The 12790-nt window shown below is 28.6% G+C and overlaps 1 protein-coding gene across 2 annotated transcripts in view; it reads left to right on the top strand.

Moving 5' to 3' along the window:
* Window positions 1-2794, top strand: part of LOC142326556 (uncharacterized) — a 30245-nt gene extending 27451 nt beyond the window's left edge. For both annotated transcript variants that reach the window (XM_075369133.1, XM_075369131.1), the window contains exon 3: window positions 1492-2794. In XM_075369133.1, the coding sequence (XP_075225248.1) occupies window positions 1508-2680 (1173 nt within the window). In that variant the 5' untranslated portion in view covers window positions 1492-1507 and the 3' untranslated portion in view covers window positions 2681-2794. The remainder of the gene's footprint in view (window positions 1-1491) is intronic.
* The last annotated feature ends 9996 nt before the right edge of the window (window positions 2795-12790 follow it).

The raw sequence follows: 12790 nt of genomic DNA, 5'->3' as shown, positions 1-12790 counted from the left end.
AAAATCAAAAATTTGCCCGTCTGATGCACTTACTGTGACAGTTATATTGCATTAATTTATGTTGTATTAGTTGAATGAAATTAAAAACGACAAAATAAAATTTAGCCTACATAACCTATTACAAAATGTATACAGCTGTAGCAAGTTTCCATGTGAAAATTATTTTTTATTTTGTGATATTTTGTTAAATCCTATGAAAAGGATGTATTATTAAATTATAATACTTACTGTTTTAGTAAAATATTATGTTTATTCATTTAAATAAATTATTTGAAATTAATTTTATTCAGATATATAAATAATTAAATGATTCATTTTGAATTTTTAAAAAATACAGACTGTGAAGTAATATTATATTCTAACTCTTAGCTTTGAACCATTCAAAAGTATTGTTGACAACCAGGACGCAAATCGGTGAACGTATCTAAGTACTGTTACACATCTCCATGTAGAAAAAATATTATAAAAACTAATTACCAATACTTTTATGCAAATTTATCTATTTTAAATAAGTTTTAAAAAACAATATTATTTTAGGTAATTAAATAATACAGTTTAAATGCTAAATTTTTTCTTTTAATTCAAATCTCTTTCCTTTAAAAAGAGTTGAACATTGTACTTTTAATGATAAAAAAGTTATTAAGAATGTGTAGTTACTCAATATATTATTATTATTATTACTGCTGTTAAACTTTGTAGCTCACTATATTATGGTAAACAGATGTGCTTTTTGCAGCTGTAATTGCTCCTCCTGCTGTGCTGTAATTTTCTTATTCCTCTCTTCTAATATAATTATAGCAGCAGAAAGCCTATCAAGACCAAAATAATTTGTTTTTTGGGGGTAGAGTCAGCGTCAACTTGGTGTTGCCTGAATATCTCAGAAATAGTGGGAGTCAAATGTGAATTTGCCAGTTACAACAAATACAGTACAGGACTTTTGCAAACAGTTTCTGAAAAAATAATCTGCAATGCTATTGTGCCTTATTACACTGTGGAAATTAACTATATTTGTACAAAGAAATAACTATATTACAAAGTTACTGAAATAAATTCAAAACTAAAATTACTTAAAATTTAAAACTAGGTTACAATTTCAGAGTGATAATACACTATGTATGAAACCCTACAGAAGTAATATTTCTGTGTGTGTTTGTCTAATTATTGAAGTTTTCATTTTTATGCTCCCTGTGAAAAGAAGCATCCCAACTGTACATAACCTGTACTGTATTTCTAAGGGCAGGAAGAATTCAACAGTACCAAACTTAAGTACTTATAAAAATTTATACAAAGTTTTAAGTTTTTAAAATTTAAGTGCGAGAGACCTGAGCTATCATCAAATCAGCCTATTCTACACTACAAATAATTTTAACATATTAATACCTAACACTTGTTTGGTAGACCTGTTTTGTTTACCATCTTTCCTAGAACTAAAAATGTATGTGTGATTTTTATATTATTTTATTAACATGTAGTTTTATCCTATGTTTTCAGAGAATTTTAAGTCATAATGGATGTTGTTAATGAAGAGTTTGAGTCTGAACTTTTTCAGCATTTAAAAAATACTCATCTGTTATTTTCATTAAAAATTCTAAAAGGATCAATTTTTCCTGCTAATTCTTTTGAGGATTATGAAGATCAAGCAGAAAAAACTGCCCTTGTTTGGGGTGTTATAGCTGATTTTTTTGATAATCAGACATCAACAGAGGTACCTGAAAAAATATTTAAATATATGTACCCTCTTACGATAAATATAATTTTTCATAAAAGTTGGGGGAAAATAAAAAATTTTTATAAAGATCATATTTATATATCTCTAGAAAAATGTCTTTTTTATTTTATTAAAAATGGTTCTGACACGCATAAAGTTGTTAAACATCTTATTAATTTGGTGAGTAATCCTTGGGATGATCAGTCATTAATAAAGATAATTAATAATCTTGAAATTAGCAAAGAAGAAACACATGAATTGTTTTATAAAGAAAATTTATTTTTGCTTGTAACTAGAATCAGATTTCTGATCGAATCTAGATGTGAAGAATCTGCATTATTATTAACAAATCAAGTTATTAAATATTTTGAGATCTCTTTGAAAAACTGGATTGTATTATATATTCGTGTCTTTAATATAATTATAAATGAAACAGAAAAATTTAAATTGAAAAAAGATGAAAAAAATTTTAAAATACATGAACTTAAACTGTCCCAGTGTTTTTTGCTACTGGCCGATTCATTACAAGATTTTCCTGAAATAACTCGTGAGTGTGTTTTAACAGCCTTTTCTCTTAACCCAACAGAGAAATGCTATGAAAAATTAAAAAACTTTAATAAAAATAGTACATTTCCCTCAAAAGTCAGTTCAAGTAAATCACAAAGAAAAGTGAAAGATTTGGGAGCAATTCCGCCAGTAACTGGTGGAGATATGGTAAGATCATTGAATTATAATCCTTTCACTGCTTCTTCATATATACTTGATTCTGCAGAATTACTAAAATTACCGAATGATATTACCAGTGATCTGATATCAACAATTAGTTATCCACGTTATAAATTACTTAGTTGGATAAATGACTGGCCAAAATTAAGTTCGGATTGTGAAAAATATATGATGCATGGTACAGAAATGAGATGTCCTGTTAAAGATTTGTTATTCTTGAGCCTTGATTACGATCGTCTTTATTAAGTACATTCAAAGTATTGAAAAAATATACCTTATACTAAATGCCTGATAATTACTTGTAAAAACTGAAACTATTTTATTATATAATAAGATAAAGTGAATTTTTCAGTCTCATTATTGGAAAAAAAATCATACATTGATATTATATGTATGTATTTCTATACTACTTAGGAATAATTTATGTATTTTTTGGATACATTATTTTGTTTTAGTTATGTTTTTGAAAGATTTGTGTGCGATGTAATTTTACCTGTTGAACCCATAAATTTCTTTGTTCAGAATAAAATATGTGTTAAAAAATAACTGTTATATTTCTAATATTGTGTTTCTAAAATAAAAAAATGAAAAATAAATTGATAAAATTCTTTTTTTTAGGGTTTAAGATAATTTAATTATTTTTTGAGTTATATATTCAATTTTCATTTTCGGCCAAATCAAGAGAGCTTAGTAAAACAGTTTTGAATTTGACTAAAACTGTCTTTACTTTTGGTGGTGTTGCACACAATTTTGTTTTTTTATTTTATGAAGTTGAAAAAATTTTTTATGAAGTACTTTTTAAGTAATGGGTATATGTATTCACTTTTAATAAATAAATAAATTTTATTGGTCATTAATATATATTATTAATACAAACATTGTTTCTTGTCTCTAATAAATTGATTTTTGCTGAGATTGTAATATGTTGTGACAGTTATTTAGAATTATTGAAATTTATTAACGTTAGATCAGTTAAAATACCGAAATAAATTAAAATTATGTTTTATTTGAATAAATGTATTACCACTCTTTATCTTATTTATTTTCTCTGTTACTTTCAAAACTAAAAAAAAATTGCATACATAAAATGAGTTGTTAATACATTTTTCAAATGTATTTAAATTGTATATTTTTAAATGGTAAAGTATTTACCATTATGGTAAACTATTTTTGTAGGCTCTTGCAGTGTATTCAGTTATATAATATTATATATAATTTAATAAATTTGTAGTTTATTTGAAATATATTGTTTGGTAAAAAAATGTTTTTCTTATATTCATTAATAGAATTTAAGTAATACAAAATATTACTTATATTCTTGTTGATAATAATAATAATAATTAAATTTAATAATTTTATTTTTATTTTCTGTTCTGTGGCTGGAACTGCTGCTTCTTCATTCCTTTTTACTTGGCATTTTATTTAGTACACAAATTTATTTTCTTTATATATAGGGTGGTGTTTTTGGTGTCTTCCTCCAATAGACTTAGTGACGCTGTTCATTTTTATTACTTTTCCCACCCCACCTGTTGTCACTGAATGAAATTTAATAGATGGATTATAATAATTTACCATCAGAGTTAGGCAGTCTCAGACTATAAAAATTTAACTTACAATGGCAGGTGGTCAGGTTACTGATGCCAATCTACGGCTGGTATCAGAGACCTGTAATTTTAAATCTAAAATGACAGCTTCTAGTTGACTCTGTTTTGGAGTAAACAACATTTAAAGATGGAATTTAGTTTTTTGAGCGGTTGAAGTAACTTATTTATCTACAGTCATAGCAATCAGTGAGTAGCAAGTATTTCAGTCTCATAATTTTTAGTTTTTAAGTTTACAAATTTTTTTAATTTTTATTTTTTTCTTACGTAGCTACAAACTAGAGCATAGGATTTTATTTTTTGAAGCGGCCTACTAGAGATCTTGCCAATATAATTTCCTTTATTGTGTGCACTTTCTTTTCCATATTTTCTTGGAGTGTACTCATTTTTATTTTTTCTGTTCATAAAATAAACTTATTTTAATTTTTTCAAATTTAAAAAAATTAAATCTGTTCATTGTATATCTGCTAATCCTTCATGTGATTTCTGTTTTGATATGTTCAAAAAGATTTTTAGGTTAATTTTTTTTATTAAAATAAAATAATAATTGGCAAACATGAAACCGATTTTTTTTCAGATTCTTATAAATATTATATGATAAAAAATTGCCTGTGTTATGTAAAAAAGAGGTATTGCTTGGTAATATAAAAATTAGAAGTTAAAAAAAAAAATTAAAAACAGAGAGACTAAGAACCTGAGACCTCCTGATTATTAGATTGGACTGTTAACCTCTTGGCTACTGCTGCTTTAACTGTGGAAAATAATATACAAATAGGCTACTTTAAATGGAGTTTACTTCAAATGGGAGCCAAATTGGAAGCTGCCATTTTGGATTTAAACAGGGATCTCATCCTGCAAAAGAGTATCAATAAACATTATAAGCTGACCGCCTGCCCTTGTTCGATCAATTTTCATTTTTTTTCCAGTTAGAGTAGATGTTAATAGTAAAAAAACTGCTTTAGCTTGTTTTCTTTTCCTTTTCTATAATATGCCCTTGATGGTTTTTTCTGACATCATTTCCTCATAAATTACCATATTATTGTAAATTAAGATTATTGTTGTATGAAAAGACAATTATCTAATAATAATAATGAACTACTTTATTCATCAAACATACTAACATGATAACTAACACCATTCATAATGGTATATCTTGGCATTAAAGTATAGAGATGACTTACTAACTACAGGTTTCTTGGCAGTTGACAACATCAATAAGGTGTCTTATCTTTTTCTTTCTTTTTCCTGTTTAGCCTCCGGTAACTACCGTTTAGATAATTCTTCAGAGGATGATATGTATGAGTGTAAATGAAGTGTGTAGGTCTTGTACATTCTCAGCTCGACCATTCCTGAGATGTGTGGTTAATTGAAACCCAACCACCAAAGAACATCGGTATCCACGATCTAGTATTCAAATCCGTGTAAAAATAACTGGCTTTACTAGGATTTGAACGGTGGAACTCTCGACCTTCCAAATCAGCTGATTTGGGAAGACGCGTTAACCACTAGACCAATCCGGTGGGTTTATAAATATAATCTAACTATAACTTAACCTACGATCACTTCGCTGGCTAACCTATTTTTTTATTTTCACTCGTTGATTTTATTCAAACATGGGTCTTCCAAATGTATCTGACAGTTCAATTTGAACATTATGCTTATAATTATAAATATAATTTACCAAACTTAACCTAATCGCTAGACCAACCCGGTGGGTTAAGGTGTCTTATCTGAACGATTCTGTTATTTATATTGCAACCGAGGTGGTTAATTGTCCAATAATGTGAACAGGTAGTAGGTTCTTCATTCAATGAAATATTACTGGTCTTTATTACATTATTAGTAGCATATATTCCTTACTTGCATTTAATTAACCATATTTGAAAACTATAACATATTTGTTAAAACTAGTTAAAGTGAATTTTGTTCAAATCAGTATCTCTGATTATGTCTTGAGGCAATGGTGTAACCAGCATTTAGTTTTGGGGAGTCTGTACTGAAGGAGAGTCTAGATTAATTCTCTGAGGATATAGTTATGTTCTTACAGAAAAAAATAAAGTTTAATTTTTTCCATTAAACTTAGTGTAACTTATAAACAATAAAGGTTCAACTTATAAACAGTAGTGAATGTTAAAATTCAAGCGTTTTCGGAATTTATTCATCCATCATCAGGAGTAATTGATTAATTATAAAATTTACAGTTGTGTATTTAAATGTTGAATGAAAATAAAATAAATGATTAAAATTTGTATCTTCATAGTAGTTGATGTCACGTATTAAAAATAAATAGTCATACGTTAAGTAAAAACATCATGTCTGTAAGAGTCTCAACTTTTATGAAGTATTAAAGAAAGCAGTTTAGCTCTATTAATTATTGTTTGAATAGAATATCATTATTGAATCTAGCTTGCTCATTCATCAGTTTGTTATTATTTAAATAAATGTAAAATTTTTCTAAAATATTAGTTTTATGATAATTATTAATATATTCCAATACATCAATAAATTCGTATGGAATTTAGTGTAATTTATTCACAACATAACAAACCTTAGAACTTGCAAGGTCTGATACTAAACAACTTTAATAATTTAATCTTAAATATTAAGACAGAACCATTAGAATATAAATGCAATTTTTTTTTTACTTCATGTATGTTTTATATTTCTGTGAATTTTATTACTTTTCCACACTATAATGATATAAATTTATAGGTTTCAAACAAAATACTACAATTTCTATTAAATTAATTACATATAACAGTCCTATACTTGTGTATATTAATTATGTAAGATGGATTAAATCTTAAATCAATCTTAATAATTTTCTTACAATTTTGCTAAACAAAATTAGATTAGATTAAGTTTGATTTTATTGAAAATAGAAAGTCTGTCTTTACTCAGTAAGCACTCAACTGCTGGGTGTAATGTTTTAGCAACTTTTAGGTAGGAAACAAAGTCACTGGACAGTTCTCACATTAAAAGAACTTTGCCGTCACACTTAGTCCTGATAAAGAAGTACCAGTATTTGCTAGTTATTGTAATGTTGCAACATGATGCCACAATTGGAACTAGAGTGACAGCTTACCCACCCCTACGGTATTTTCGTCTAAAGGAAAATAAGGATTAGGAAAGTGGATGATCAATCCACAGAGTTACTCTTCTGTGAGGTGTATCAGAAGTAACATATTCTTTTTTCTAGCATCTTATTAATTAAAATAATTCTGAAATTAATTTTTTTTTAAATTCAATTAATTGCCTGACCTGTAATCCTGCTATTTAAAACTTATTTATAGATAATTTTTCCCACTTCTGAATTCTTGGTACAGTGAGAAATATCAAAAAATTTAGTAACAGTGGCAATGAAACAGTATAAAGGCAGTAAAAAGTTGTATAAAATTATTTTTACAGATGAAAGTTACACCATTATAAGGTAGCTGTTTAATTGTAGAACATCGCATTCTCTTTAGGAAATATACTGGATAAGCAGGCTTGATTTCATCTTCACAGTCATTAAATTGCTTGAAGCCTTAAACATGATGTATGCAGGAGAAACATGTGCATCCTCATCAAGATTATACAAGGGCCCCATCTATCCAGAAAGATTTTCCTGATTCACATTATTCATAGTTTGCTACTTTGTGATACATACAATGAGTAAAAAGTTCCTACGCTGTTGTAATCTCGTTAGCAATATTCTGACTTCTGAACGAGTAGTGTATAGGAACACTGTTTTGGGGAATATACTGTCAAAAAATAAGCCTTCCTCTCCAAGGAATCGTACTCTCATTAATTACAAATTTTTCCCCTGGCTTTGTAACTGCCCAAAAATTATTTAGTAACACATTAACAAAGTTGCTATCTTAAAAATCCTACTAATACAATCATAATTTTCATTGCTGGCAAAATGCCAGGGGTTTAAAATCGTAATAAATCCGTCTCTGGGCTTCATTCTTTTTATAAAAGCATTTGAAAACCTATCGTCATAGGTTTAAGTGATCTATACCATCAACGTATGAATTATGAGTAATTTTCTCGTTTCATTTATTTCTGCCATTTAAATAAATTTTTATTTTTTATTTCTGTTTCTTTATTCAAACATTGATTAACAAAACGATTCATTTCAGTAACAATAAAACTTTATCCTCAGAAAAAAACAGAAAACAGCTCAAATGAATTTTTTGTTGAAATCTCAGATCATCAAGTACTGGTCATCATCTTGCGATTCCTGAAAGGAATTTACATTTAAATCAGTAACAGGAGACCAGTCAGGCTAGTTTATTGTAGCCTCATGTTCACTCGATTCTGATGTATGGGAGTTATGTGAAGAATATGAATCATTTGACATGGTTTTCTGATAATCCCATACCTCGTTGGTATTGTCAGAAAAATCTTGGTAGTTGCATAGACAGAAGTGCTGGTCTAGAGAGGTAATTGTAACACGGCTGAATAACTGACATACTGGGTTCAGAGTAGTCTACAGGATTATTTTCTACAAGATTAGATGTTAATTTGACAGATCCAGTATTATCAGTAGATGAATATGAAGTTGGTATTACAATCGAACAGTTTTCAATGTCAGGCTCTTTATCATTTGATAATTATAACCCTTCTTTCTTTCTTTTTCTGTTTAGCCTCCGCATATTACCGTTAAGGTATTACTAGAGAGGATGATATGTATGAGTGTAAATGAAGTATAGTCTTGTACAGTCTCAATTCGACCATTCCTGAGATGAGTGGTTAATTGAAACCCAACTACCAAAGAACACCTGTATCCACGATCTAGTATTCAAAAAAGTATAAAAGAAACTGTTATTACGAATTGAACGCTGGAACTCTCCACTTCCATATCAGCTGATTTGGGAAAACGCGTTCACCACTAGACCAACTCCGTGGGTTAATTATGATAACCCTAATTTTTTCATTATTAGCGTACTTCGACCGCCACCAATAATTTTTCGTTTAGATAATTTTATATAGTAAAATGAAAGGAAAAAAATGACAAAATTAAAGAAACGAACACTGTCGAAACGAGGCAGGGAAGATTAGTCACGTCTGGTAAACTAAGACTCGCATCAAGGTCATTATAAACAAAGGCGTGTAGCTGTGCCGCTCCATAACCATTTCTAAACTAGCTACCGCGGTACGCTTGTTTACCACTAAGCGATTCAGTATAACAAATAGCCTGCACGGCAACCAGAGTAGCGATGTGGTACTTTTGTAGGTCGGAGTGTAACACTGGTGTGTCGACATTTGTTTTGGGGATAAAACAAAAAAATTTCACAAAGCTAAAACATATCTCTAATAAATACACTATTTCCAACATGTTTTTCGAAAAATCTAGACGTCTGATGGGAAGACTATTCGTGACATCTAACATCTTTCTATTAAAAGCAGGGAAATAGTGTGCCAGCGGGAACGTGTTAATCAGTCTGATATTCATACAAAATGTTTGTGGTGTGATATTATGCATACCTTAAAATATTTGCTGTTTTTATAAACCTGTTTGAAAGTGCACATTTTTTTTAAACAATAGGGTTTTAATATTTAGCCTGAAGATTTAAAAACTGATATAATCTGGGTACAATATTACTATTTTTATTTTATTTTTTTGCCGAGGAATAATTTATCCACAATATTCATACATACGATCCCAAATTGTAGAATACATTGATTTAAAGCTATATTAATAATTTTTGCATCATTTATGTTAAAATTTTACAGCTTATAGTTTGTTGGAACAAACGTTAATTTATTGTTGCTATATAATAATTGTGTTCATCCTACCTTAAATTATTTTTGACTACTATGTAGATAATAAATTAAGAAACTATTTTCTGAACATTTAAATTGATATGGCGTTATATGATTCAACATAGGAGCGTTTTTTGTATGATAGCATCCTTTTCAGAAAAGGATGCTTTGTGAAAACAGTCTGTTACTGTAAATGAAAATAATAGCATAGGTTAATATTTTAACAATTTTCTAGATTTATCGTAGAGGTCATTAACTTATAGAAATAAATGAGAGAGGACTTTGGGACAGTATAAAGGAAATTAAATTCATTTTATTTGATCATTATCGCTTTACGTTTCTTTACCTTTCACTTTACAAAACATGTATCATTAAAAGTTTACATATGAATTCTCATTCCTTTCTCTACAGTTCTTATAACTAAGAAGGGTCATTATCTTAAGTATGCGATTCATTTCACATTATTCAGATATCTCTTAGGCGATGGGGTACTTTGTTTTTCGAGTGCAGTTCCTATACATGTAGTTATCTATAGCTTCGTACATCTACCCTGGATGATGTTTTCAATTAGAACCCAGTAATGGGAAACAATGGAGCTGGTAGTATTCAGTGTTAACTTAACAGAGTTGAACTAGAAGCTTCAAGCTCCTTTGAAGGATGGTGATTGCTATGTACATCATATGCTCTATGCTGCTAGATTGTCAAAGATATAGGTTCCTGGTTCAGTCACTGATTTGATACAAGCACTCACATTATTAGTTTTTTATGCATTTAGATTAATCAATGATCTGATGAAGACTACCAATATGTTGTTAGGTTAGTAAAATTTCTGAGCAGAGATCTGGCCTTAAAAGGATTTACGGGTAAAAATATGTGTAATAATAAAGTAACATGCAAATTAATTTGAACACAGATGAAACTTTAAAGATAAAAAGTTAACTTAATTTAGAAAAAATCATACTTGCACAATTGTAAATTTTTAGTTATTAATATGTTCTTTATTCTTAACCACTTAACATGTATAATTTGGGAAAGATTCAACAAGTTATTACATTTTTTTTTTGTTTCCTACATCATGAAACCATACTGATATTATTACTTTAATGAGAATGATTTTTGTGTACAATTCAGTTTTTGAATAGTGCCAGAAGATTTTTGATTGGGTTTATAAGTCTGAGGAGTTGCTTACCTATGAAAGCACTAATGTTTTGCTTATTGAAAAATTTTCCACATTTTTGCAGTACAGCATGGTGCCAAATCTTATTGGAATACTCCGTTCCCTTGTGAGAATTTGTTTTGTATCGCAACTCTTTCTATCAGAATCCTGATAAATCAATCACTTTTCAACACATCTAATCTAAAATGTTTCACATTTTTTAGTAATTGTATTCAAATGTGAAACAACTCTCAAAATATTTTTTCTTTTGGATGTTTAACTGTTGTTAAATGTTGGCAGTGATGTATTTCTTCTGATGCTTTTTTAACGTATGGAACACTTGCCGCTGAAGATAAAACGTGAGTCATTGGAAAACATAACTTTTTAGTCAAGTTAGTGTGTGCTTCAGCCCACAACAGCGGTTTTTTTAACAATATTTGTGTTAAAAACGGCTTTTTAGCTGGCCAAAGAGCTTACCATCCAGCTGCAAGTCTGTGTCTTAACAGATGTCATGTGTAAATTTGTTCCACCGGCTGCTAATTCTTGATTTAGTTCCACAGTAGATAATTTTGGATGAAGTTTACTTTTTCCCACTAATAATCGATCCTGTGCTGTTGTTTTTCTTTTATGCCCACACTTGCCTATCCTTTGAGGTGAAAAGGAACCAGTTTCTTTAAATTTCAAAATAGCATTCGTTGTCCATAGTGCAACACCACTCTTGTAAGCTATTTGTCATTTTGCCATACTGGTATATTCAGAATGAAAAGCAATTTTTGAAAACTCTTGGAATTATGTCTATTAATCATTATTGTCAATTATTTTTTATGTTATACATATATTCGAGACATAGAACAAACATGTTTTTTTAATAAAAAATTATATAAATATTCACAAAACACTATTTATAACATGAAAATTGACAAATAACTAAAGAATAAACTTGCATTTTAAAGGATCCTTTACATTATCATTTTAAAGGATTCCTTGACATCTTAAAGGATGGGTGAGGTCTAACAGTATAGCCATTAAATAGAAATAAACAAAATAATTAGAATAAGTCAGTTTGTATTGGCAGCTGATTATTTTAATTCGTGATCTAATGGTTGTTTTATTACAGTTCTGAAATGGGATATATCCAATTTAGTTATTGGGATAGTTAAGTTTGGTAAATCATTTGCAATTTTTGCCGACAATTCTAGCAGGTTGTGTAGGTATAAACTTGTTCATCATATAAAAAAGGGCTTCTTTAATTTTTTCTGAGTGAGGTTATTCTACTTATTTGTAATATGATGAAGTTATATACATTTTAAAATGTTTTTTTACGTTATAAAACTTTTTCAATTACTTAAAGGATATCTTATTTTGTGAATATTTTTATTAGAATTAATTAAATTCAGTCTTGCGAAAAAAGAACATCAGTTGATCCTTGACAACAATTGAGTAATGGATCAGTAGAATCATCATGCCGAAATTTTTTTAAAACCGATTTTAGATTATTTTTTCAATCTTCCATTGAAATATAAATTTAACCCAGAGGCATATGTTTGAAAATACCATGTCGCCACCATGTTTTGAATTTTAATGGCCACATATGCAATACTAATTTAAAGTGTGATATAAAAGGTATATTCTACACATTGTGAAGATGGATTTATTCATTGGGCATCTCCCATCTCGTTACACTGGTAATAGAGGATTTTTTATATTCAAATCTTATAGTTGATACTTTTAAGAAGTTCGTAAAGCATACAAAACCTTGTTATACTTTATAAATAATTTTTTTTATCAATTGTTGTAAACTAGCCTTTACAGATAAAGATATACAAAAAAAAACAGTGATTTGAAATA

Source organism: Lycorma delicatula, chromosome 6 (assembly GCF_047948215.1).
Source record: "Lycorma delicatula isolate Av1 chromosome 6, ASM4794821v1, whole genome shotgun sequence".
Taxonomy (NCBI): domain Eukaryota; kingdom Metazoa; phylum Arthropoda; class Insecta; order Hemiptera; family Fulgoridae; genus Lycorma; species Lycorma delicatula.
Note: the sequence above shows the minus strand (reverse complement) of the source record. Positions and strands in the feature narration are given on the sequence as shown.